We start from the raw sequence: 27,506 nt of genomic DNA, 5'->3' as shown, positions 1-27,506 counted from the left end.
ATGGATGAAACTGCTTTGTCCCTTGGAACAATAGATGTTTCCTATTTGTCCGCCTCAGCAGAGTGCAGTATCAGTAGATGTAAGCATTCCAGTGAAGAATGGGTAAGTGAAAACTGTGAGTGTGACTGGCCATATTTACCTTTTTCTTTGAGTTGAAGGTGAACTTTTTTATTTATTACAAAGAATGAAGACAAGGCATCATCTCTGTCATGTGTGATACAGTTTGATTGTAATTTAATTTGAAATATAAGGAGGAACCGATAGTTTTGCGCTGTGCCAAAGACTAACGTTGCAAGAAAAGAAAAGCCTTCATAGCAAACCCTATTGAAATTGTTAAAAGTCTTCTGATGTGATGTTATTAATCATTTTATATAGAAGCAAATATGCAAAATCCTGTCCTAAATAGACTGAGGTCAACCAAAGTCAAATGCAAAGCTCATTGCTGAAATACGTAAGTGAAGAGAAGCATGAGGCTCAAGATGCATGGTTGTGTAGCTGTTACAGCTGGAGCTATTCACACAATACAGGAGGCAGAGAAATTTGGTGGATATAAATAAGAAGCCTATTAAAAGTCTATGTCCTCTGTTAAGCGAAATCTTGGGATTTGGAGGATACAAAGGGGTCAGTGAGCAGGGAGTGCTGGGTGGAGCTGGAAGAGCCACGTGGGGACCAGGCTGGTACTAGTTGGTTTAGAAACCTGGGTCAGGAGGAGTTTGAACTTTAAACAGAAGAAGAGTTGGAGACATGGTCAGAGTTGAGGGAAAGGACAGATGTCCTGGCAGGTGGATTTTTTTGTCTAGCTAGGATTCATTGGACAGCAAGCCATGGTACCAAGAGATCTGTGAAAGAGTATGGTAACGGCGAGTGAGACAAAAGAGATAGGAAAGAGGTTTTGTGAGAAGGTGGTGGTGAGTTCAGTCAGGGTTTGGAGGCAAGCCAAAGGAAGACAGGATTGTTACAAAGTTGGTTAATTTTGGAGTTAGCATTAGGGATGGTGATAGAGAAGGGACTGGGCCAGCCTGAGCATATTGATGCTTATTTATTTCAGGTGGAAGACTTAGCCTTGGAATAATTGCCAATTCATACTGCTTGCCAAGTGTGATAGATGCACATTTTAGTTTTTAGTGATCTTCAGCATCACCTTTGACTTTCTGGTTGTTTCTCACTAGCCTGGCTTTCTAGCTGGGTACGCGATGATCTGTATTTGTGTTTTCTAACCCTTATACTGGTTGAAGGTATTGGTTCTACCCCACTTCTCTTCCAATTAAATGTATTATTTTAAACGTACTTCAGTTTATCTTGCAAACGTTTTGGTTTATTTCTACAATTTCCTTTTTATTAAAAATGTACATGGTTCAAAAATGTCAATACATTGTGCATTCTCAGGCAAACAATAACTCAATAGCCTTTAATGGGAACAATCAGTGTCTCTGTAAAAATTGTACTTAAGTGTATTTTCATTATGTCCAAATATAGAGAATGTGTTTTGTAAATGCAGTTATTTCAGAATTCTTGGTTCTGTGATCTTCAAAAAGTAGCCTAACACTGGAGAAGGCACAGTGGTTCCTTTTTCTTATTGCTTTACATGAAACTGCTGAAAAAGAGCCTACAGAGTCAACAGAGTTGATATTTTGCGTACATTCAGTCATCTTGCAGTTTTACAGGGTGTTGTCCAGTTAAAACTTCAAATACATTGCTCATATGACAAGCACCCTTACATTATTGAGAATGTAATTTGCTGTTAATTTCTTCCACTTTTCTCAGCTGTCAGTTTCCTTGCTGTTTCTTAGTAGAGTTATTATTTATTTTAAACTCTTGTTTGTCAGCAAATAAGTACATAAGTACAGCACAGTGATTTTGCTTTTATTTTTTGCAATCACATCATCTGGACATAATATTTATTTTAGAAAGAAATGTTGGAAAAATTGTTATTAGTTTTAGGTAATTTTAGGGAACTAATTTTTTTGTGTTGGCAACTCCTCTTATTTGAAGTTTTCACATAACCAGTAAAATATATATTTCTGGATATTTACACAGTGGTCTTTTATGTTGCAGGGAGAGTGTAACTCTAGGCCCACTCTCTTCCGATCCGCCACTTTAAAATGGAAAGAGACTTTGCTGAGCAGAAAAAGGCCATTTGTGGGACGATGTTGCTACGTCTGCACTCCCCAGAGCCGGGTAAGAAGATTACGGACTGGCTTACATTTGACAATAATGCACAGTTGCAGCATAATGAAGTTCCAGTGGTTTTCTTACTTTCAGAATTAAGGTCGCAATGTTCTTACTTCATAAAGGAATATAGTTTTCCACCTTTGTGGTTATGTTTTCTGTGTCGTGGAATTAATGGAGGACACAGACCTATTGTGATGCTTCATCTCACACTTTTCATTGTTGGCTTATTCCTTGGACAAAACTCTCCAGCTCCTTGGAATTTGCAGTAAGAAATTGTATGGAAAAAAATATATGCTCTATTTGAGTAATAATGAGAATTTGGTGCCTGTGAAAGCATTAATGGTTACTTTTAGAATGCTTAATTCTCTATCCACAAAATAATTACAGTTTTGAAAGTGAACAATATGCTTCCCTTCAAACTTGAAGAGACCAATCCAGTGCTTGAGAAGACAGGTTGGTTTTCTACACCTGGTTAATTCCTGGGTTCCCTGCCCAGCCTGGAAACAAGGAATACCAGTTATGATGGAGGGATATGTATCTGCTGGGAACAGGGTCAAGATGGTGGCTCTAGCAGGGTCGCACAAGCTGATTTAAAATGTGAATTTTATTGCGCTGCATCGGGCTGGGTTTCTATAAGCTGAAGATACAAAATGATGATAAATGGAATAATATAATTTGCAGTTTCGTTCATTGTGTAATTTCACTATTTGTATGCCATGGGCTTTCAGTTGCACTCAGTTACACTTGCATTGAGCTCCATAACTGGCTGGACTAGAATGAAAATTTACTTGTTCATTTGTCCAAGAAAAAGTTGTTATTTCACTCTTGTCACAGAATGGTTTGGGTTGAAAGGGACCTCTGGAGATCATCCAGTCCAACCCACCTGTTAAAGCAGGTTCACCAGGGCAGATCACACAGGAATGTGTCCAGGTGGGTTTGAATGTCTCCAGAGAAGGAGACTCCACAACCTCTCTGGGCAGCCTGTTCCAGGGCTCTGGAACCCTCAAAGGAAAAAGTTTTCCTTATATTCAGATGGAACCTCCTGTGCTTCAGTCTGTGCCCGTTGCCCCTCATCCTATTGTTGGGCATCACTCATCTCATCCTTTTGACACCCACCCTTGAGATATTTATAAGCATTGATAAGATCCCCTGTCAGCTTTCTCTTATGACAGAACAGAAAATTGCAGTGATGACATAGAAACATGGGATAGAAATCCGAAAGTATTGTGAAGGCTGCATATGATATGGACAAGAAGTTAGATAAACTGACAGTAGTTCTAACAGACACTTAGGTGTTGTGACTTGTAAAAAGGTGTGTAGGAATCCTCAACTTAGGCCTAATTTATACGTTTAGTAATTAGTCTGTTAGTAATTAGGCTGTTTCTCTCAATTTGGGAATGACACTTTAAGAAGAAGAAGAATCTTGTTTTTTGTCTGTTTAATAAGAAACTAATTACCTGTTCTGAGACCCATTTAGGAAAGGAGCATAGCCTGATTAAGCCCTTTATTGCCTTCTGCCACAATGAGAAAATACCATCCTTGCAGCAGATGATAACAAACCAGATCCTCTCATTAGACAGCAGATGTTTCACTTTTTTTTTTTTTGAGCTGCCTGTTTTGTTAATTCCCTTAAGGAAAAGGGATGGATGAGTGAGACAGGTTTCCTTCGGTGTGTTGGCCAAACTAACACCTTACTGGTGCAGGGAATGGGAAGTTTTGCTTCTCCCTCATGTTTTCCTTCCTGCTCCCCTGGGGGCTTATCAAGTTCACTAACCAAGCAGAAAATTACCTGCTTTATTTATTCATTCACTTAGTCTGGCTTAGTTTTCTGCCTTGCCTGAATAAAATGGGCTCACTAAGGGGTGTGATGAATGCTAGAGATGGTGTGAGTTAGGAGGTGAGGGTTAGTGTTCGGTGGGGAAGGGCAGGATGTGGTGGTGGGAGCTTGGCTCCTGTCTCACAGTGGCAGGGAGATCCTGTATTAGCTCACTTGGTCTCACAGACCCACATCCTGACATAGGATCGTGAAGAAGTTAAATAAGGAAAAGCTAACGTGTGACATTACAGCTGGAGGATGAATTTCACGGGGTGAAGTTATAACCTAATGGAGGACTTGGGCATTGAGTGGTGATTAACTTTGTTGCTGATTTTTTGGGGAGACCAAGAACAAGTTTTTTGGCTTCTTTTTGCCCCAACATTTCATCTAGCTTTAAGATCCACAAAAATTATCCGTGAATAGTCAAATAAATTATCTTTAAGTTTCCTCTTAAGAGCCTAGAGCAACAATTTGTTGATTGTATGTACTGTGCAGTCATGCTTTAACATGAGGCAGAAGACTGTGTGCTCCCACTGTGGCACATAATTTCTACCTGATTTGCAAATGACATAGGACACTTGTATATTTTAATTTGTGGCAAATTATGTGTGTTACGCAAAACACAAACAAATGAGACTCTTATCTGACTCCCATTGCAAAATCGGTAGTGAGGCTGTTCTGCAGCTACAAGGTTGCTGGTGACCATATTTCTCCTTCACTGTCCTGTTTTTGCTTTCCTTCACATGCACAGTCCCAGTAGTTTCAGCTGTAATTCACTGTTGGCACGGTACCAGTTTTATAATTAAGTATTATTTGGGCAGAAAGAACTTAGCTTCTTGGTCAAGGTACTTACTTGGAATATGGAAGATTAAAGTTTAGCTTCCTCCTGCCAGGGAATATTTGTTTATCCACAGTGGAACTGCTCCTAAACTTATCTCAGGACAGTTAATAGCCTGGCATGTGGAGTCTGTACCAGGGATGCAGAAGGCTGGGTTGAGTTTGTTGTTCAGGCAGGGCAGGAACATGGGGATTTGTCACCTAACCATGGATGGATATCCTGACCTTTGGGCTGGTGTTGTGTGGTGCCTGATCTGCCAGAAAACCGGATGTCACAGGCTGAGTGTCAGAAGGCTCATAATTATACTAACGATGAATGTGTTTTAGTAAAGTTCTGTCTCTGAGTTCTGTATTATGACAAGTCCTGGTTTATATTACATCAGAATAGGGTGATATATTCTGTCTTGAAGAATACAACCAATACAACCATTTCTGTATACAGTAAAGCCTCGAGAAGGCTTTGAAAGTATTGGAGTTGGAAATAGTGACTTCGTGAATTTCATTTTCATTTTGGAACAGTTTGTGTGTACTATATAAGCAAGTTCAGCACTTCTCTGCTTTGGCTGTTGTTTATAACAGAGGTGAAAAATGTTGGTTATCTTAAAAGCTGTGATGAATGTAAAGACACAACTATTATGCAATGGAATAGTTCACCAATCTTTTTCTTGATTTTACAGGATAACTTCTTCAATGCCAGTATTCCTTCTTTGGGTCTACGTAATGTCATATATATCAATGAAACACATACAAGGTAATGTAGCAAGTCTTTCTCTTGCTTTTAAAATTTAATGTTTTCTGATCTTATTGCAGGGAAATCTATAGGATAGTCTGGACTGAGTGAATATGTATTGCTGTCCTAAAATGCAGGAATTGATGCTGACTTCAGGAAAGTAATGTACTTGTTAAATCCGGCTGTGTGTATTTGGGAGCTGGGAGAAGTCCTTTGGGGTTGTAGGCAAGGAGCGTAAGGGTCAAACCTGTTTCACAAAATAGACAAAGTATGTTTAAATCCTTTCAGTGCAAATGGTGGCATCCATAGCATAATGCTGAGAGGAGCTGTTTTATTCCCGTGCTTAAGAATGACTTCGGGCTGCATTTGAATTTACTGAGCAGATCTGGCTCACAGTTTAGGCATCGACTATTATCACTAATAATGATTAAATCTGAACATGTCTTGCTAGACTATCTCTGCCGCAGTGGATGGCATATATGACCTAAAAATGATGATGTACCTTCGCACTATTGGAAATATATCTTGTGTTCTGGGACGGAGACCCTGGAAGTACACACACAAACCTTTGGAAAGTTAATAATGCTTGCTAAGGTTTTTACAGTAATCATTAGCATAAGCAGATCCTGCAGTGTTTGTTGTAGAGTCAGAGCAAACAAAGAGAGGCCAGCAGCCTGAAAGAAATGAGCCAAAGTGTCTGAGTGGAAGAAAGGCAGCATTGTGCTGTGCTTGAGAAGGAGGAAGCTAATGTGAGAGGCTGCTCTGTCTCCAATTTGAATTAATTATGTTTTTTTAGGCATTGAGCTTGTAGTTTAGGATGCAGAAAAATAACAGAAATGGAGTTTAATTTTAACTGCTTTAAAAAAAATTCTTTTTGGAAGTCTAATGCCTGAATGGTGTTGAATGGTTGGAGTTACATTAGAAATAGGAGGGCAACAAGATATGGGTTAATGAATTATTCTGAAATAAAATGCCTGTAGCTCAAAATGTCATTAGAGTCTGAAAATTGTCAATTTTAATGAAGTTTTGAGATCCCATAGGGTTACATAGTCACAGTTTCTTGGCCTTAGAAAGTGAGAGGGATTCTTCTTAACTGCTGGTATACTCTACCTGTACATCACCACAGCTTTTTTCTGAGTGTGAATATGTCAGTTTTATAATATATCTAGACTGAGTCTATTCTGTGTCTTCTTTTGTCTTCTGTCATTGCTACACGATTAGAAAACAGATTTTTTCTGAATATACTATGTCATATCTAAGCTGTAAAATGAATGCAGAAGCCTTTATACCTTGACAGATCCCTGCAATAGCTGTGTGCTGCTGTGACGTGTACATAGTTACCAAAACTTGTCAGAAAGAAGCATATCCTTAACTTTGCTTTTTAGAAGAACCAATAAGGCTCTCAGACTTTGTTGGGAAGGGGAAAATGGAAAAGCAATTAAAACAGAGACACCAGTCCACTTCGCTGACAGCATGAATGGCAAAATTCTTTGTCCTTCGAGACGGTCTGAATGTTTGTGTAACTGTGAAGTGTCAGACCGTGACGATGGCTTGCGCACTCAGTTATAGTGCGAGTGGCCTATGCACTCAGGTGGTTTGGCCTTTTACAGGATAAAAGTTCCTTCTCATCTTTCCTAGCTGGTTTTAACACATGTATAAATTTACTGAAGCGTGGTAGGGAGGTTTAGGAGCCAAGATCAGTAACTTGGGTGGTGAGGACTGAGACTTTGGCAGCAGTCCAGTGTGGAAACCAGAGTGACTTGCCACCCATGGTTTGGTTTGTGATATTTGCTGGACCATCAGCGATGCATTGCACCAACACTGCTCAGGACAGAGCTTTTACATAATACTGAGAGCTCTGGTCGTTTAATTTCTTCTTCCACCTTCTGTTTCTGCTCCGTCACATCAGCTCTGCTCTTCAGGAGTCCCAGCTCTGTTTGGTTCATGGAGTGACCCATGTGTGAGTGGTGGCTTGTCCAGTCCTGTCCTAGGACTGGATGTTTAAAAACACTGTAAAGGAAGAAAAGATTACAAAATAAGTGTTTTTAGTGTCGGTGGCTAAGGCAGACACGTTTTCAAAGGTCTCTGTGAGAGTTTACTCTGTGTGTACAATGGGAGCAACTTTCCCAAGAGTACTTAGTGTTCCTTGAAGAAGCCGACAGACCTCTTAGCTGGGCACTTACATTTCTCAGTGGAAAGTCACCGAATCAGAAACGGGCACTACATTTTCTTTTGTCCTCACTGAGCTGGGGGTTTTGTTCCAGTGGACAGACAAAATGTGTGTGCTGCTTTGTAGCTACTTTCCTGTGATACTATGGGTTTTTTAAGGCCAGTATCATCTTGAGTTAAGTAATGCAGATCTCAGTTGTCTGGGATACTTTGTGCCATGCATCAGTTATTTCATCCATAATGTTAACATATTGACAATTTACTAGAAGATACAGAAGCTGTTAGGCAGCCCTTCATAGAATTTTCCTTACTATTGATGCTTAATTGTATTCTTAGGTATTTTTAAAATGCCTTTTTTCTGGCAGTGAAATATTTTGAGGGTCACACTCAAATGCTCATCATATTTTTGTAGGTACAGAGGGTGGCTTGCAAGGCGCCTTTGTTATGTCCTTTTTGTTCAAGAGAGGGATGTTCACAAGGGTATGTTTGCCAAGAATCTGACAGAAAACGTGCTGAATAACAGCAGGTAAGGTAACGCAAAATAAACTATTTTTGTATGACTGATATATTATAATACGTTTTGAGAATCTGGAAACAGCAGGTTTTAAAAATCAGATTGTTTAAAATATTAGAAGATAAAGTACCTTCAGCACAGCCCTTCAGGACTGTAGCTTGCAGTTTCTGTTAGAATAAGAAAATAAGAGAGATTAATAATTATGAATCTCCAAATGAATGACGCAAAGTGGGTGAACAGCAGACGCAGGACACTGAAAAATAAGTTGCTATGTAGAAACTCTTCAAGCTCTTGTTAATCTAATTCATGTAAATCATTACCACTGAAGTCTTGCTGCAGTCATCAGAAATTGTCAGAGTTTCAGAAATAATAGGAAAGCAGCATTTCAAAGTACCCTGAGTGTACACCAAGAGTGTCAGGCAAAACTGGAAAAAAGCTACAAAATAGAATATGTTTTCTGTTTCATATACTGCATTTTAAATGGCACATTGAGCCCCTAATTAGCTATTAAGGTATCAGTTTTCCCTGGACACAAAGAAATTCAACCACATGCCCACTCCTCGAGTCTACTTTTGTCAGAGGCCACACGCTGCCTACGTTAACATTCCTAACTCTCCTGAATTTTTAATGTTTGAGTTTCATCTGAAGATGATAGTGTTGTTTTTGAAAAGTAAAGCAGACCACATTGTGCCACAGTTTTGGTGTGTTAAACCACTTAATGTCTCCTAAGTACGTTTTAAATGGGGAAAACAGCCTTTATAAAATTTAGTTACACTTTGTAAAACTGGGAATTCAAGGGGGAAGATACTGTAAAAGTGCAAAATAGCAACTGCATAAATCTGTCTAATGAGGTACATGAAATTGCTGTCAGGAGAAAGAAAATATTAAGGAAGGGAAGACTTCAGCTGTTCTTTCTGCATTTGTAACCTTATTAACTATTTCTGAAAATTGGCAGTCACTTAATACCCGTACCTGTGAGCTGCATACATACTGTTTTATATGGTCAGCTTTGAGCTCTTTCATCCATCATCCACCTACTTAATCAGAGCTTAGAAACCTACTGAATTAAATTTAATGCATTTGGAGTACATAATACTTAAGTGTGCGTGTTCTTTTATGCCTGCATGTTACTCCTATAGTAACAGTTCATTCCCAGCAATTGTTGTCTGTGTCTAGAACTGTTGCAGGACTGTCTCATAAGTTTTACTTTTTAATGTTAGAGTCCAGAAGGCCATTCTAGATGAAGCTTCTGAATCGAGTGTTCCAGGTAGTTTTACTCAGATAGATCCTAAAGCCGTCAACAAAGTGAAGAAGAAAGCTAGGAAAATTCTCCAGGAAATGGTGGCAACTGTGTCTCCTGCTTTAATCAGGTAAGAAAAGTGGCTCATTGGTATCGTCAATGGGTAGAAGGATGGCCAAGCTCTCTCTGTCTTACACCAGCAGAGCTTGTAACACATTATTAATAAATAATGAATAATTAGTCTAAAAAAATACATTATGCATTAAAAAAAATCTTTTCTAATTTTAACTAATGAAATGTTAGTTATTCTTCATTTTCAGATGCAGCAGAAGCCATTTCAAGGAATAAATCATATAACATTAAATACAGACTTTCTTTTCTCCTGAAACTAGACTTGAGGCTAATGCTTAGACCAATATTAGTATCCTTTGTTGTTTCAAGCAGATATAGGGAGACCAGCTAGATGCAGCATCTTAGACTATGAAAGAACTTTGTTTTTCCAGTAGCCCATTGAATATCATAACCTGTAGTTATAAATATGTTTGAGACGGTCTTATCTTAGGTAAAAATCTGCTGTGGTGTCTACTGATAAGCTTTGTGTCGTAATTTCAGGCTGCTGAAATGTGGTTACTAACCATGGCTTAGCTGATATGAAAAAACTTGTTAAACAATTTGATTTTCTAGTAATTTTGTTAGAATAGAAAGTAATAAGATTCTATGGCTTTGCCTTCAGTCATATAGAAGCAATAGAAGACAGAGGGAGCAATGAAAGAAGCTTTTTGAGTTCTGTTTGTTCTTCCTTCAGGCTGACCGGCTGGGTGTTACTGAAGTTGTTTAACAGCTTTTTCTGGAATATTCAGATCCACAGAGGTCAAATAGAAATGGTTAAAGCAGCAACAGAGGTAAGGCAGATTTCTGATGTAATTTCTATTAACGTTTACAGCACTTTCTCTTTTTTAGGAGAGTTCTGCTAAGTTTACATGATATCCGATTATAGATCTGTCTCGTATCTGTGAAATAGTGTTTCTAATTAAAAATAATGCTCTTTGAGTTGTGTAAACTAGAATACTGTTTGAAGTCTGCTTTTACCATTGTTTCAGGATTGAATTTTAACTATTGGGCTGAATTATTATCTCGGATAACCTGAACCCAGCTTGCTGCTTGTGTTTTTTTTTTCATGCTAACCTTAATTGGGACTAAAAATCTTTAAGAAATAAAACTTTCCCCATCTCTTACCAGCGATCTGTTCGCAGTCCTCTGATATGTACTAAAATTAATAAAAAAACCTCCTAAATTCTACCATTTTCTTTATGCTCAAGGGAATGGATTCTTTTTGCAGGGTTTACCTTAGGAAGATGGATTAGATAAATAAAACAAACACAATAATACGGTTCCTAATGTTTTCAGTTATCTTCTGATTACAGTGTTTGGCAGCCCCACTGTTCACAACTTAGTGAAAACCAGAAGTAAACAACTGGTAACTGGAGAATACCGTTGGTTCTGATAATGTGATGCTAGGGGTCTCAATGATGGATTTTAGAAAAGGAGCAGTATTCCACATTTCTTACCAGTTGTCTTTTCTCTTTTTTTTTCCTTTCTTGTCACACTGTAGATGAATTTGCCTCTTATCTTCTTACCTGTTCACAAATCGCACATTGACTACCTGCTGCTTACATTCATTCTTTTCTGCCATAACATCAAAGCACCCTACATTGCTGCAGGGAACAATCTCAACATCCCCATCTTCAAGTAAGAACCTCTTCTTATTTGAAAAAGACTGGGGTGGGAGGGGATCTTTGGGTGACCTGTTGTGCAATATGTTTTATGTTCAAGTGTAAGATAATTGGAGTATTATTGGTCCATCAGGCAGAACTTCTTTGGTTCCTGTTACAAGTGCAGAGAGACGGCATAAGAAAGTCCTTCTGAGAAATTCTGCCTTTACCTGTCTTTACCTTTCTTCTGGGCATCTCAAAGTGGATAGGTGACTAAGGAAAGTCGAGCACATGAAAAAGTGGTGTGAATGGACAGCTCTTCTTCCTGAAGTTTAATGAGCTGGCTAATGGGCAGTGACAGTACTGAGTGAATAACTCTGGGGGAAAGTACTGCAGTTTGGTCTCTTTTTAAATTATATTTCTGGTGGCTGAAGAACACAAGGTCTTCTAGGTAGTATTCTGCCAGTGAGAATTTGGGGAAAACCAGTTTCTGAAAACGCACTGAGTATTGCTGGAAATGATGAGGAAAGAAGTGGGTATTTTGACTGAGAGGGTGTTGGTCTATGATGGTCCCAGGAAGAAAGGCATTCAGAATCTATGAACCAGGGGTGTCAAGCTCATTTTTCACCGGGGGCAACATCAACTTTGTAGTTGCCTTCAAGGGACCAAATGTAATTTTAGGACCGCATAAATGTAGGAGTAGTTACATCTATACAGTTCTAAAATTACATTCACCCCTTTGAAGGCAACCGCGAGGCTGATGTGGCCCCCAGAGAAAATGAGTTTGACACCCCTGCTATAAAGTATCAATTAAAATGGTGTTTATTAGGGCTAGCATTATAAAGACAGACAGACTAGCATAGCTAATCTAATAGATGCTGGGAATGCCAAGTTGTATGATGTCCACCAAGCCTCCAACGCGTGCACAGCACACTGTGCAGACCCTGCCCACAGAAAGGGTCACCCCATTTTGGTCATTCGAGTTAGTATAGAGTTTTCTGACAAGAAGACAGCTCTATTCATCATTTCTTCTGTCAAGCAGAAAGGATATTCTCAGGAGAACTCCTTGCTGTGCTGTTAGATAAAGGCAAGGCCACGCAGGTGGTGTAATTGCTGGTTCCAGGTGGGAACTGCCTGCAGGCTCCTCTGTTACAATCCTGCGGCCAAGGGCTCTGTGCAGGACAACAGGGACGCAAAGGCCACCCTGTATGTTCAGCACAGATTTGTGTCAGCTCAGGGGAACTGTTTTGTGCACCACCACCGTCTCAATGTACCATAGTCTCCCGGTCAGGGTTGCTGCAGAGAGTAAGTGGTCTGTCAAGGGAGTGAAATGGAGCAAGATAGTGTAGAGAAGCCCGTTTTTAACTTAGAGTAATGTTTATGTGGTTCCATTGCGTGCAAATAGCGTAACACGTTTTAGTCTTTGGGAATTTCAGTAATTGCAGTTCCTCTTGTGTGCTAATAATTTTGCACTGGGCTTGCAGTAGTTTCCTGCGAACTGAAATCAATGACTATAATTCTTCTTTTTCATGTAGCACATTGATCCGCAAACTGGGAGGATTTTTTATTCGTCGAAAGTTAGATCAGAGTCCTGATGGTCGTAAGGACTTCCTCTACAGAGCTTTGCTCTATGTGGTGTGTATTTATCATCTCTGTTTCTGTAGGTAGTGTTTTGTTTGGGTGGCAAGTGGGATAGTGAGTTCCAGCAGTCTGGGGATGTTTTTTACTACTCTGACTTTGTCTTGGGGTTCCTGCTGCAAAAACAGGATACATTTTTATATGAAGTCTTGGATTAAGGAATAAGAGAATTGATTGCCCAGGACCTTTGGGGATGAGAAGATTTTCACATTGCATGATCCTTATTAAAGAAAGTGGAATTAATACTCTCTGAATTAATTATGAACTTAAGCCTTATTCATTTTATTTGTACTGGGACATCTCTACACTGATTGTCTCAACTTAATGGAAGTCTCTGTTAGATGGCTTGATGTAATCTTCTGTGCCATTCAGTATAATATCTGTATTTGCATCTTGGAAGATGGTATGTTCTGAGGAAGCAGAAGAGCCTTATGCAAATCAGCTAGATCAACTGTTGCTAGAGTTGCTGTTCTTGAACAAATGGCATTATACTGCTTGTGTATTCATGCAAATTCAGTTGCAGTTTGGTCTGGGTTGGTGTCAAGCATTAATTATTGCTTGTGGTTTTTTTTCATGCCAACTCATGATCTTCTGATGTTTTTAAAAGGAAATGGTTGCTGACAATATATTTCAAATGTATATTTGCCAGTATAATTAGGTATTTATTTTTTCCTCTTTTCCAATCTTTTTGTATTCAGCACGTAGAAGAATTGTTGAGACAGCAGCAGTTTTTAGAAATATTCTTGGAAGGCACGCGGTCTCGAAGTGGAAAGACATCTGGAGCTAGAGCAGGTCTTTTATCTGTAGTGGTGGATGCTCTCTTCTCAAATGCTACTCCTGACGTCCTAATTATACCTGTGGGAATCTCCTATGATCGCATAATTGAGGGTCACTACAACAGTGAACAGCTGGTAAGAGCAATTGAACAACATGTTTTGCCTGGGGGATTTTCTGTTCATGTGCAGGAAAATGTGTTACATAGTTGAATTATGTGCTAGTAGTCCTCTGTCGCTTGTACTTGGTGTTAGTGTTAAAGAGTGTAGAGCCATGAATCACAGAACATCTCTGACAGGGAGTGCTGAGGTATGAGTGACATACTTCCAAATGCAAATTCGTGGCATAACAAATAATATGTTCAGCTGGACATAGAAAACAAGAGTTCCCTAGATTTACTTGAAGTTATAAGGTGTGTCAAAAGATTTGGCATTGTTTTGTCTGCTGTTCTATGCATTTTAATTTTAAACATAAAATTGGAAAAAAACCCAGAACAACCACCCATGTTTTCCAGGGCAAGCCTAAGAAGAATGAAAGTCTTTGGAGTATAGCTAGAGGAGTCTTCAGAATGCTGCGGAAGAATTATGGATGCGTCAGAGTAGATTTTGCACAACCATTTTCCTTAAGAGTAAGTTTGATATTTTGAAGATCCTTTTGAAAGTTTGACATTCTTGATGTTTCAATAGTGGGACACATTTATTTTGATTTTTCTCTTTGTGGGTTATCATCACTAGCATTATCTGCTCAAGTCCGTTCAGTGGAACAAAAGTATTGCTGTTTTGCTGAAGCTGTGAGTCTTCGGACAGATGTGTGTTAAGCTGAAATAGTTTCAGAGTTGATAGAAAGGGTTGTGTTAGTTTTGAAATGGTGTAAATATTCTCACTGGGTTTTGTTTGTTTGTTTTGTTTTAACAAACAGTCTTTAACATGATCCTTGTTCCATATAGTAGTTCTTAAAGTTGTAGCGATATTTGGAGTGGAAGTAAACTGAATACTGTTCTCCAGTTTGAGTAACTGAATGGCTTACACTATTGTTAAAGAGGAGCATTCATCTCACTGGATTTTTTTAAATTGTGAAGTAAATTAGTAGCTATAAAATATAATGGATAATATATCATTAAAATGTGCGTATTCTTTGAAAGTCATAGTTCATTATTAGTTTACAACTATCACCTGTACTAATTCACCGAGTACTGTTGTGTAGTTTCTCAGGGAACGGGGTGGTGCAGTACAAGCTGCCTTCACTTTTAAATATCCTCTGATCTCTTTGCAGAACCTGCCAGTACTACACTTATCTGCATTTCACTAATCTGTGTTCTGCTACAGTATACCTTATTTTTAGTGTGACTTTAATAAGGTTAGCTGCTGTAACAACAACCTACTAGAATATTATTCAAATTAATCAGATGTTCTTTGTGCCCTACTTTTCTCAGAACAGCAGTAGGTTGGAGAGCTTTGGAGGGTTCAATTACCTCAGCATGAAATTATTGTGACCATCTGCGCTGCGTTGTGGTTAGTGTAGTAGAGAAAGACATTAATTCACATCCAAAGGAAAAGGCTTGGGCTATTCTCATTAGGTAGTTAACAATTGTTCTTGGATCAGGATAAGGAAAAGAGGGTTATCTGCCCTCTTAATCTAGTGAAATGCTAATCACTCTGTACCTTCCTAGCAGCCTCTGCCAGGTCTCATTTGTAAGTGCATTCATTTTGGTACTCCAGAAGGGTAATAAATGACATAAATTGTTTCTGTATGCCTTAACCAAGTTTTGCAGAAGTGTAACTGTATTCTTAAATTGAGGTGGTTACATCACTGCAGGTTTTTCTCAAGGAGATGAGCTTTGGGGGTTAATTTTGGGCATCTGCAGCTCTGTGAGCCCAGGCTTAGCAGAGAGTGAGCTGGCTGTGAAAGGCTTTTAAGCAGCTTTCCCAGGAGGGGACTGTTTTCCTGACCAGCAGGTTAAGTGGCTCTTTAGTTTCCCACATGAGTCTTTATAGAAACGGAAAGAACAGAGTGTCCTGAAAGCAGAGTAATGTAAATACTAACCTGTAAGGAGAGGCGTTTGGCTTTGGAGAAATTTGGGATTCAAGAATTCCAAGCACGCTGTCCCTTGCCTGCTTGCTGGGTGCTGTAGTTTGTGGCACCGTGAGGGGTCTTGCAGCTGGAGTTTCTACACTGGTGTTTACCTGCGGAGAAGTTCCCTGTCCTGATGTTTGAGGAAAGCAGCAGTGAGCAATAATTACAGTCTCCATGTTGGTTCTAAAAGGGTATTAGGCTTTGCTCTCATTCATGGTAATGAAGGCAGTTCTCATTAATTTAATCATGGAGAAGCTAGGAGTTGTTTCCAGCAGGGTGAGGGCAGGGGATACGTATTGTTATTGTTATAGTGTTTTTATGAAGTATGGATTCCTTGCTGTGGAAGGTTTGCCTTTTCATAAAATAAAGTCGAAAGTGGAAAAACTGTTGAAAACTTTTAATCTCTGTGAGCTTATTATGGCTCTTTTAGCTATTTTTAATCACAGTTGCATTTTGGAATAATTGCCTTTTTCGTACAATATTATTATCAGTTGAATGCAAGAGTAAGGTGGAGAAAGTACAGAAAAATAACAAGTCTTCTCTTAACAGGAATACGTAAACAGCCAAAGCCAAAAACCTGTGCCTGCTCCTCTTTCTTTGGAACAAGCTTTGTTACCAGCTATACTTCCATCAAGGTAGAAGTTTTTTGGGTATTGGAGGAGGGAGGACAGTTTTGGGTTTTTGTTTTTAGTGTCTTGCATTACATTCCAAGAGTAATCTAATTGTGTGTAGAAAAACTACAAACTTACACAATTGTAACTGTGCAACTTATTATGAGAGTTGCATTCTTTCTGGGGAGCTCCATTTAAATAAGCTCGAGGAGCCTTTTTTCTTTTTTTTGTTTTAAATTTTAGTGACCTCTGTTCATTTAATTTTAAATTTTATGAAATAACTTAGGGGAATAAATGACACATTTAATGAAAAATAAAAGATTTGGTTTTAAACCTCACAAATATTTCAGGTGGGTTTTGGTGTCATTCCAAAGCAAACAGGGCTTGTGAGTGAGTATCCCTTGCTCAAGGAGGTGACTGTAACTCAGAAATGCAAAACTGTGCTCAGGGGCTAGATCTGCCTTTGATACACAGACACACATTTTAGTTGAGGTCTTGGCTTGATTCGTACAAACCTGTGTGGTCCTAGTAGAAAAAAATGTCACTCATTTATATTTAGAAAGTTGTAGGTCCATAAAAAGACCATTTCTAATTTGTAGAGAGACTGGTCTGGAAACTGCCTTTTAGGCAGATTTGCTTAATCCACAGTTGTATGTATTCACTGGAGAGAAAAAAGTTGTGGGGTGCAAATGACGTAATGACAAAGTCAGGAATAGTCGGTAGGACAAGGTGAATGTTTGGTAGTTTTATCTTGGATGATTGTTTAGTGTAAAGAAATAATCCAGAAAAGTTGGTAGATATTAAAATTTTTGTGGGGCATGTTATGCATCACATTTTTGTGTCCTTACCAGACTGCATATTGGTTTTTTTGTGCTGTAGTTCAGTTAGTGCATAAAAAAAAAAAAAAAAAAGAAAAATCTGTCTAGGTTATTTTGTATTTTGATCAAAATCTGAATGTCATAATATGAATTTTCATTCTGTATTCAGACCTAGTGATACTGTGGATGAAGGTGCAGAGGCCTCAGTGCTCAACTCCAGGGACATCACCAGTGAACCCTTCAGAAGAGAACTGATATCCAACTTGGCCGAGCATATTTTGTTCAGTAAGTGTTACAGTATCGCTATCAGGTACCTGGTTTGTGTTGCTGATTGCATGAACTAACTTGGTGTCTGGTAATGTCATACTTCCCAATTCCCTCCATGCAGGCGATCATCTCATTACCTCAGATGCTCTCTGGGTAATTCTCCATGCTTTGCATCCCTCCCTCTTCTTCAAAGTTTAATACACTCTCTTTCTTATTAAGTACAATATTTTTATTCTGTTGGGGGGTGGCGAGTGTTGTTTTTGTTTGTTTGTTTTGGGTTTGTTTTGGGTTTTTTTGTGTTGTTGTGGGTTTATTTTTTTGTTTGTTAGTTTGTTTTGTTTGCCTTTTTTTGTGTGTGTGTGTATTTTGTTTTGTTTTGTTTTGTTTTTCTCTTTTGTATTCCCTGGACTGAACTGCTGTACTCTCAAGTCTTTGATTCTCATATGGATACACTGATTTCTTATCACTTCTTGTAAAAAGTTGTTGCAGTGTCTTAATGGCATTATTTAAGGTATTACTCATGTGAACTCATCTAGCTGCATGGACCGGTGTTGCCAGGTTTTACAGGTTATTCAGTGTCCGCTTCAGTCAGAAGGTCTGTGATTTGTGGTATGAGAGATGCATACTAAATAGTACTTTACTTAACTTAGTAAACATGGAAGCTTTACCCAGGCTTCTTAGTCCAAGGTACTTTAGTTTGATTTAGATTGTTACTATGCAGACATAACACACTTTGTATTTCATTCAGAAGGTACAGTTCAGTGCCAATATTGCTATTATTATTATTTTTAAATAATGGGTACTTCTCACTTGTAATGATGTTCTGAACTTCTCAGGTGCTTAACAAGTTTATCTTGTTTTGCCTCTAGCTGCAAACAAGTCCTGTGCTGTGATGTCTACCCACATTGTTGCCTGTTTGCTGCTGTACAGACACAGGCAGGTGAGGCTTCCATGCTGCTTAAATAGCCACATATTACTTTGGTCTTGTTAATTAAAAAAAAATAGCATGCATTTTACTATCGCATGATACTAATAAAAGAAGAAAGATGCATTTAAATTCAAGTGGATTTCAGGTAGTCTGAGTGCTAATATTTTAGTAGTGGATGCTTGAACATAAGCTGTTGTTGATGGGATGATAATAAACACTCCTGTGGAAATAGATTATTGTAATTCAAAATGTAGTTACACATTTTTTTTTAAAATATATAATTTTGGTTCATTGTGTTAAGATTGTTTTTTAGATCTTAAATACATTCACTATTGAATATGCTAGCAACTCCTCTGTTAATTTTCAAATGAAATTTGCTCTTCCTTGGTCCTAGAATACTCTGTGATGATGGGAAAATGATAGTAATATTTAACTGAAGTCTTGTGCATAGGGCATGAAAGAGTTATTTTTTCTCCTACAACTGTGTTTAGCATTTTTTCTGAAATTCCTTCTGCCTCTAATCTGAAACTTTTAATGGACGTAAATCAAGAACAGATTGAAAAGTATTGGTCAGATTGGTAATCTGCTTAGTCAAGGACAGTATTGCTATTACTGTCATTTCAGTCGTTCCCATTTCCTCAAATAATGGGATCAAAGAAGCATTTTACAGTGTGATCTAAAGCCATCTTGAAAAAAACCAAGGAAATGAAGTGGTTGAGGAAAAGCTTTTCCTCATGTCCCAAAACAATTGCAGAGGAGTTCTGCTAATTATGGTATTCCCAGATAACTGATCATTCATTTTATAGCAGAGGTAGTGGAAATGTATTTCTAACATGTTCTTAAAGAACAAGTCGGGTCTCTGCAGGTGGTGAAATAAACCAGGAAATGAACAAAAAACTTGGATTCCCAAATAGATGCATGGCTTTAAAACCTAATCACGTATAAGTAAAAAATCTGTGGACTATTTTAGCAATATTTCTGTAAAAGAAGGTTTTCTAATACTACTGTTGTGCTTTGGATTTTTGAAAATTAATGGCCTGTTTATGTGTTTGCTATATACATGGTTGTGTGGCTTACAGATAAACGCCTATGCAAAAGTTGTTTGACTTTGTGATTCGGATTTTATTTCTAGGGAACTGATCTTTCCAGGTTGGTAGAAGATTTCTTTTCCATGAAGGAGGAGGTCTTAGCCCGTGACTTTGACTTGGGATTTTCAGGGAACTCAGATGACGTTGTCATGCACGCCGTCCACTTGCTGGGGAACTGTGTAACCATCACCAACACTAGCCGAAACAATGAGTTCTTCATCACTCCCAGCACAACCATACCTGCCGTCTTTGAACTCAACTTCTACAGCAACGGAGTTCTTCATGTGTTCATTAAAGAGGCCATTATAGGTATGTGTTGGGATTTACCAAGTAAAGTCTTTCTTGTGACCCGTGAAATCGAAGTATCTGCACGGCCCCACAACCCTGTTCCCCTTTCTGCTTCAGTCCATGTTTACCCTAACACAAACTACTTTAAAGTAAACTTGGTTTTTGTTTATGGAATGTTTCCACTCGATTTTTTCCCCTATCCTTTATCTTTCTTGGAAGTATATGTGTATTGGTCACTGCTGTGGTCAAGGCACCATCAGAGTTTTGAGCCAACATGGCAAAACCTGTGCTTTGGTCATGAATATTTTCATGAGATTTTGTTTCAATCTGATGGTAATTGGACACAAATGGAATAGTGGTGAATTCTGTCTTTATTCTTCAATTGCATGTATAATGTTTGACTGGTTTTAGTCCTAGAAATAGACACAGACATTTTAAGTTTGCTATAGAGCTCTTTGGAAAAATAAACTTTGCTAATGTTTGTTTCTGCTTTAGCCTGCAGTCTTCATGCGGTTCAGAGTAGGAGGTGCAGAAATGGTACCAGCAGTGCTTCTCCCAGTTTGATTAGTCAGGAACACCTGGTCCGAAAAGCTGCCAGCTTGTGTTACTTGCTTTCTAATGAATTTACTGTATCTTTGGTAAGTAATTGCATTAGTTGTCCATGTTTCAAATTTTTGTTCTGTTTATAACTGCGTGTTACTTTAAAATGAATTGATGTTTTCTTTGAGTGTCACAGTTCTGATATGTTCCCTGCAAGTACAGCTTGATGGTAATGGGTATCAAGAGATTGAATGTAATTTGAAAAAGGAAGCTAGTGTTCCCGTTCGCTTCAAGGAAACATCTGAACATTTGAACAGATGTAGTTCCATCAGAACGTTTCATCAAAAAGATGTTTGGCCTAAAATAACCTGTGAATGAACTTGCCAAACTCCCGTTATTACCTTGTTACCTTGCAAGGTGCGACAAATTGGGTCGATGGGGTCGCAGGGGTACAGGCTGAGCGCACGGTGCTGCTCGGGCAGGTGCTCGTGTGGGTGATGGAGGCTGAGCCTGCAGGGTTCCTGCTGCGCTGCCATCAGCCCTTTTCCAAGGGAGGAAAGCTGCTCACTGTCTCTGTCAGCATCTCACAACTTGAGGCTGGGCATTTTAATGCCTTCTAAAGGATTTTATGTCGCTTCCATCGTTACAACATCACAACTGTATCTGCGTTCTGCCCAAACTATTTAAATAACTTTTTTTTTTAATACTTAAACACAAGTCTTTGCGAGTGCCCAACTCACATGAATTTGCATAGATGATTGGAATTATGCTGGGAACTAAGGCTCCAGATTCTATAGATATTCTTAATTTACATAGGAGTGCAATAAGCACAGTATGCCACACCTGGTATTTAGTTCCAATTTTAAGCGGCCTGACTTTGTTTTTGTTACAAAACACTGAAGAGAGCTGATGTTCTCCGTTTTCAGACACACTGTATATTTACACTCTATATACTTGCAATTTTATACGCTATATGTTTTTTTCTTATATGTAGAAGTTACTTAGAATTCCAGAGATTTTTGAATTAGTTCTTAAATTTGCACACATTTCTGACTCGTGCCTTTTTAAATTAAGCGTAAGCCACATGTACTATTTTTGTCCTGGCAGTAATGTAGCTCGTGTGGTGCAGTTCTTTAGTAATCTTGCCCTGTTTTCAGAGTTAATAATTGACTATTATTTTTTTAACTTAGAGAATACTTCCTACATGACTGTGAACAATGTAAAAGAGGTTGGTTTTTTATTCAGAGTTTCAAAACACATAAGGGAGTTTCTTAAAAGTGTATTTTCCTTTAAATTCCAACTAAATCACTGGTATGAGTCTCAGTGTTTTCAGTTTTATGATGCTTTTATTCCAGAACCATTAACAAACTAAAATTTGGTTAGAGGTGATTAAAAGGGGAGAATACTTAATGTGGTTTTCTACCAGTGTAGTAATGTATTTCTTCAAGATGTTGGCCAAATTTAAAATATTATATTTCACTGTACTTTTTCTAATATCTGCCTGTCTGCCAGGATAAACAAAAGAATGGTGCACTGGGATTATGCTGGTAAATGTTCAATAACTTGCTTAAAGGAATTATACTGCTGTATCTAAGACATTTGTAGTGAACAGGGAACTGGTGTTGCCATAATGGGAGTAATGGCTGTGGTGTTTTCAGTGTGTTTCTTTTCTGTTGTGCAGCCTTGCCAGGTGATTTATCAAGTTTGCCACGAATCTGTGGAAAGGCTGATACAATATGGCATTCTTCTGGTGGCCGAGGTAAGGTGGTAGAGATACTAAATGAGGTTTGTTTCTTATACTTCATTTTAACCATTTAGTTCTGAGTCTTGTTGTAAATATATGCTGTGACTGAATGCTTTAAACAACAAATTCAGAACTGATACTACTTCATTCCTGCCTATATAAGCATCAGACATTTTGTTGCAGTCATCCTGTGATGCTATGAATGACTCTGTGTGTAATTTCATGGTACCATTAAGCCTACTAAGCAAGACATACTTTATACTGTCTTGTATTAATTTAATTTACTGTCTTTGATTTATCTTCTTATTGGGGCCCTTTCAAATTGCAGCATGGCTGCATGGATGTTTATTTTCTGCTCTAAAGGAGTCAGTAGTCCAGATCTTTTGTCATTCTTTGGTTCCTTTGCATCAATCTCAGAATTATTGTGAACCTCCTCTGCTGGCACAATGTGCAGTTTCAGGCATGAACTGGTGGTGCAATGTAACAGTGTAAATAAATCTTGCGGACTAAGGGGCAGCTGGCTCAGCACACCTTTGCTTCCCAAACTTTATTGTGTGCAGCAAACAAACCTTTGTGCCCAGGAGGAAGCAACAAAATTTAAAGAGGATGTGGAAAAAGGTTACAGATTTGGCTGCTTTCATCTTGCAGCTCTCTGGTTTCTAAAGAGGCCAGAGCTGCTTCTGGTGGATTTGTTCATGGCCACTGCTTCACTCTGGTCTTGCTGCATTCCTGTTGACACATGCTTCTTTTTTTAATATATGCAGCCATAGGTACTATTTACGTGATACACCTGGATATTAAACATTCTTCTCCTCTGGAGTTACTACTGCTTGCTTTTTATCCAAAGTACTGACATGTTGTCACACATTAAATTGTAATCATTATTAAATAAAACGAAAAGTGAATGCTTATCAGAGGATTAGGAAGAAATGTGTATGTTCCATGCCTGGGGACAGATGAGGAAATAGGTGTGGACAGCAGTAGATATGTACCTCTGTCTGCTCAAGCATTAAACCTGTCTTGAGGGTTCTTCTATAAGTTTTAGTTGCTGAGTCTGGTACTTTGCTGTTTATAGCCGGGATGTAGCTAGCTATTAGACAGTGTATAAATATCTGTCTGTGTTGTCTGATATACACCACCAGTGCAACACTGATACCCACCACCAGTGAATCCTTTAAAAAGGAGATGTATTCTGTCAGTAAATTTGTTTAACCTTCGAAAACATCTGTACCTGCTTGCTTCTTTTAACTTGTTAAGAGTTAGCGTACTCAGCCCAAACACTATAAGCAACAGTTGTTTCATAACTTCAGACAGACTGGAAATGTTTGTGGGCTTTTTACAACCTCTTCTCCAAGAAAGAGGTGGCTAGCTTCTGCCTCTTCTAATTATTGCAGTTTACTGCTGACATTAACATATTGATAAATTTCACATTTAATTGAGCTTGATTGATCCAAGCTTTTTTTTTTTTTCCCCCAATTCTTTTCCTGTGATTCTAGTGTCTACTTCAAAAACAAAGAAATATTCCTAACACATAATGATCTATGGTATTTCATATTATTTCTTATCTTGTGGCCTTTACTTCGCTCAAAATAAAACATTCAAACAGAGTGTAAGATTGGAAGGATGCCATTCTTAATTTTCTGCAGAGGCCTTTTTCTATGTCGTGAATATAATGACAGTAATCACATCTATGAGGTGTCTTTTTCCATTTGTTTTAGTCTTGCCTGATTCTCATTTCTGAATGGAATAACTGTGTTGGGAGGGGTCTTTCCCCAGTGACTTAGAACTGGTGACCTTTGAAAAATCTTCCTGTTCTAGTACTTTGGGCAAAACAAATAATGGTGAATGATTGACACTAAGGGTTCCCTTATTCTTTCAAGTGTATGTTTACTGTCTCTCAAACTAATTTCGGAAGATGTGTTGTTGAAATTGAATGTCACATCAGACATGGATCAGTCAGGTGGAATATTTCTGCTGCATCTCAGTTACTGTACACCTGAATTTCTGACATACCTGCATTATTGCACAACAGAACACAATCACTGTTCAAGTACATCCGGTATGTACATATGTGTTGCTTGTGCTTATTGTCTCTGGCAGATTACCTCACTATGCCCTTGCAAGGGTACTTTACAATACTATACAACTTTACAAAGCACTTTACTAACTAATGGTTTTACTAAAATAGTTGATCTTACTAAACAGATGAAAAGCAAACAATAAACTCTTTTCCTCTCACAATATTCAAGTTAAGAAATTCCAAGTGGCATTGCAGACTCATCTCAAAAGCCTGCAGAAATGTATATTAGTACTTACCTAAGACACCTACCTGCTAATAGGTGTAAACCTGTGTCTTACTCTGAGGGTGGACTACTGTGGGGCATTTGTAGGCTCATCTTGGATGGTGCTAGTCAAGGTGATTAGCGGAAAGGAATGGCTGTGGTGCAGCAGGTGGAGAGGTCTTAGTGTCTCAATGTAATCAAGGTTTAAACATTTTTGGGCTTTTGTGATTAAAACTGGCTCGTTACAACCAGTATCTTACATGGGGACAAATATAAGAACAGCATCATTAGAGGCAGTGAGTTACCACTCCCAAATAGCAATTTGTGGCATTCTGCATTATTGAGATTTTAGCTATTGTAATGTAATAACACAGAGTTGAATACTCTGTAAGGCCACAGTAGTACAGAGATTAGCAACATCCACATCCAGATAGCAACTCAACTTCTTATCCTAACACAACTGAAAACACTTTCTTGGAAACTGCCACTGCATGGCCTCTGGTAGGAATATTCAGCAACGCTTGCTAAGATTTTCACTTTTTATGTTACAGGCAAACTAAAAAACAGTCTTACTCACTGAATGTCTCTTCTCTCTTCTTATCTCAACCCTATCTATAGTTAGGGTCTTGCCTGCTTTCCTTAAATATTGGACTGATTAAGTCAGACGAGATGATAAAATAAACGTATTTTTTGCCTGGATGTGGGTTTTTTACCTGTTTACCACCTTGTATTTCAAATTCAAGCAGGATGATCAGGAGGATGTTAGCCCTAGTCTTACAGAGCAGCAGTGGGATAAAAAACTCCCTGAGCCATTATCTTGGAGAAGTGACGAGGAAGATGAAGACAGTGATTTTGGAGAAGAGCAGAGAGATTGCTACCTAAAGGTAATAGTTTCCTCACTACTAACATTGAGGCCTGTTGCAAGAGATTAGCTTGGGAGGGATAATGTTTGTTTGTTTGTTTGTTTTCTGATATGCAGTGTTAGTATTTTGCTAATAAGTAACACCTTTCTCTGCTTCCCATGTGGAAAACAGCTGAAGAAACATCAAGTAATCTTACAGGCAGGTGAAAGGGCAGTGGTTAGTGTCATGAAAACTAATAAAGGCTCAAGTATCTTGGTGTGTAAATGTTTTATTCTTCACTAATGCTGCACACTCTAAAAGAGGCATATCTGGTTTATATTTTCAGCCTAAAATTCACTTCATAGATTGATCATGTTGATTTCAGACATGACCAGTTTTCTCACAGTGCTGATGCAAACGCTCTTTAGGGTATCTTACTAACACTTGGAAACTTATGTCCATCTCCATGGGTGTATGGCAGCCCTTCTGTTGGCTGTAGAACAGTGTGGTGTCTTTAATTTTTTATTAGGAAAATAGTTATTAATATCCTGGAGGTGAAAAAAGTGGCATTGACTTGTGATGTGCAGTGCCCGTTCTGTCCCTTGTGGTAAACTGCTCCTTTGCTATGCTTCCATAATGTGCTGTGCCCCCGTACTCCTTTTTGTACTAGGAATTATTTGGGCTGCTGTTTTGCTGTGTGCTGTATTGCAGGTTGTTTCATTTTTTATGCTAGTCTATGTCACTCAGACTCTTGATTACCCTTTCTTAGGTGAGCCAGTCTCAAGAGCACCAGCAGTACATCACTTTCCTGCAGAGGTTGTTGGGACCTTTACTGGAGGCGTATAGCTCTGCTGTCATCTTTGTGCACAATTTTACTGGTCCCATTACAGAGTCTGAATACGTTCAGAAGTTACACAGGCACTTAATAAGCAGGACAGAGAAGAATGTTGCTGTATATGGTATGTTTAACTGGTTTTGGAACTGGATTTGATTCATTCTGGTCCTCTTAGAACAAAGTAGCCCAAATTCAGCTGCAGTTTGTTTACCTCTGTGTTTTCTTTTCTTACAGCTGAGAGTGCTACCTACAGTCACGTGAAAAACGCAGTGAAGGTCTTTAAAGAAATTGGGGTAAGTGTTCAGTGATCGAATTTGGAGACTGTTAAGTTTAATTTTAATAATCAGTGCAGCTTTGACAATTCATGGAACCTGTTCGGTGTCGGTGTAAAATCCATGAATGTATTTGTGCACATGTGTTGTGGGTTTTGAGCATTTTGCTTTCCTTAAGGCTCAGGGCTTTAGGAGAAGAGCACACACTACAGAACAGGCACTTCTTGCCCCGAGAAAACCTTTGTGGATGAGGACTAGGCAAATAGGCATTTTTATTCACACCAAAGTAAGTTTCCCTGTTCTACTCCATCTACTTATTGGGCATCAGTGACAATGTTGGAAGGCTGAGAACATCCTCTGTGCCTAGTGACAGCTAAATATAAGTTTGAAGGACTACTTAAATCTAAAAGTTTTATTTACTGAATTTTGGTTTAGCAGTGATTGATGCTGCTGCAGAACCATCCTAATAGACCTCCAGTGTCCACCATGAGAATATAGATAATCTTTAACACCGGTTTTGCACTTCACCACTATCATTTTGTATTTTAAACTGCCTATCTAAATCTTGCAAATGCAGAGTTTCTTTCATGAGAGTGGCCTGGCTTCCTGAATGCCAGATGGGATTTAGCATTATAATTTTGAAATCATCAGCATTTAGGCAAAGTATTGCTAGACAAGAATGTTTAAGTCTTTGTCCTTGAATTCTGCTATGTTAAATAATTCAACAATAGTTAGCCTATAGTAAAGGTATCTTCCTCCGGACTGTGAGAGCTGTGAAGAAAGCACATACCAAATCCATCATTTTAATGTAGCTTATTCTACTGTTGGAAAAGTGGAACTAGACAGCATCTGCTGAGCATCTATTCAGAGCATAACATCTGAATTCTTGTTTTCAAAGTACTTACACTTTCAGTTCTTCTGCCTTTTGAGTGTGTGTTTTATTCCTCACTATTAGGAGTTGGCTGCTTATCACACATTGCTTATTTCTCAGTTTCTTTTCTTCCCTGCCACTTGAAGGGCTTCAACATTGAGTGAACTTGAATGATAGGCATTGCCATCTAAGCTGTCAAGAAAGGGGGGGTAAATAAAAGGTCTTGTAAATGAGGGCAAATTTAGTATAGACCATAAACCTTTCATCACAAAAGAAAGGAGATTCCTTGGATGTGGTGATACTCACATATATTCATGCTGTGCTTTAGGTTTTCAATCAGACGAAACAAAGACGAGACATCATTTTGGAACTAAGCACTACGTTCCTACCTCAGCGCAACAGGCAAAAACTACTGGAATTCATCATGAGCTTCATGGTATTATAG

At 38.5% G+C, this 27,506-nt stretch overlaps 1 protein-coding gene across 1 annotated transcript; it reads left to right on the top strand.

The window, feature by feature from the left end:
* GPAM (glycerol-3-phosphate acyltransferase, mitochondrial) lies at window positions 1–27,506 on the top strand (the record flags this gene model as incomplete). The annotated part of the gene is made up of 20 exons (XM_080347419.1): window positions 1–102; window positions 2,056–2,178; window positions 5,503–5,576; window positions 8,137–8,250; window positions 9,459–9,608; window positions 10,284–10,380; window positions 11,091–11,227; window positions 12,726–12,825; window positions 13,527–13,739; window positions 14,117–14,230; window positions 16,225–16,310; window positions 17,274–17,389; window positions 18,241–18,311; window positions 19,432–19,696; window positions 20,171–20,313; window positions 21,897–21,974; window positions 24,985–25,125; window positions 25,853–26,042; window positions 26,153–26,211; window positions 27,390–27,506. The coding sequence occupies 20 exons, from the start codon at window positions 1–3 to the stop codon at window positions 27,504–27,506; spliced, it is 2,490 nt and encodes an 829-aa protein (XP_080203545.1).

This window comes from Nesoenas mayeri, assembly GCF_963082525.1.
Source record: "Nesoenas mayeri genome assembly, chromosome: 7".
Classification (NCBI taxonomy): Eukaryota; Metazoa; Chordata; class Aves; order Columbiformes; family Columbidae; genus Nesoenas; species Nesoenas mayeri.
This window is presented reverse-complemented; position numbering and strand designations above follow the sequence as displayed.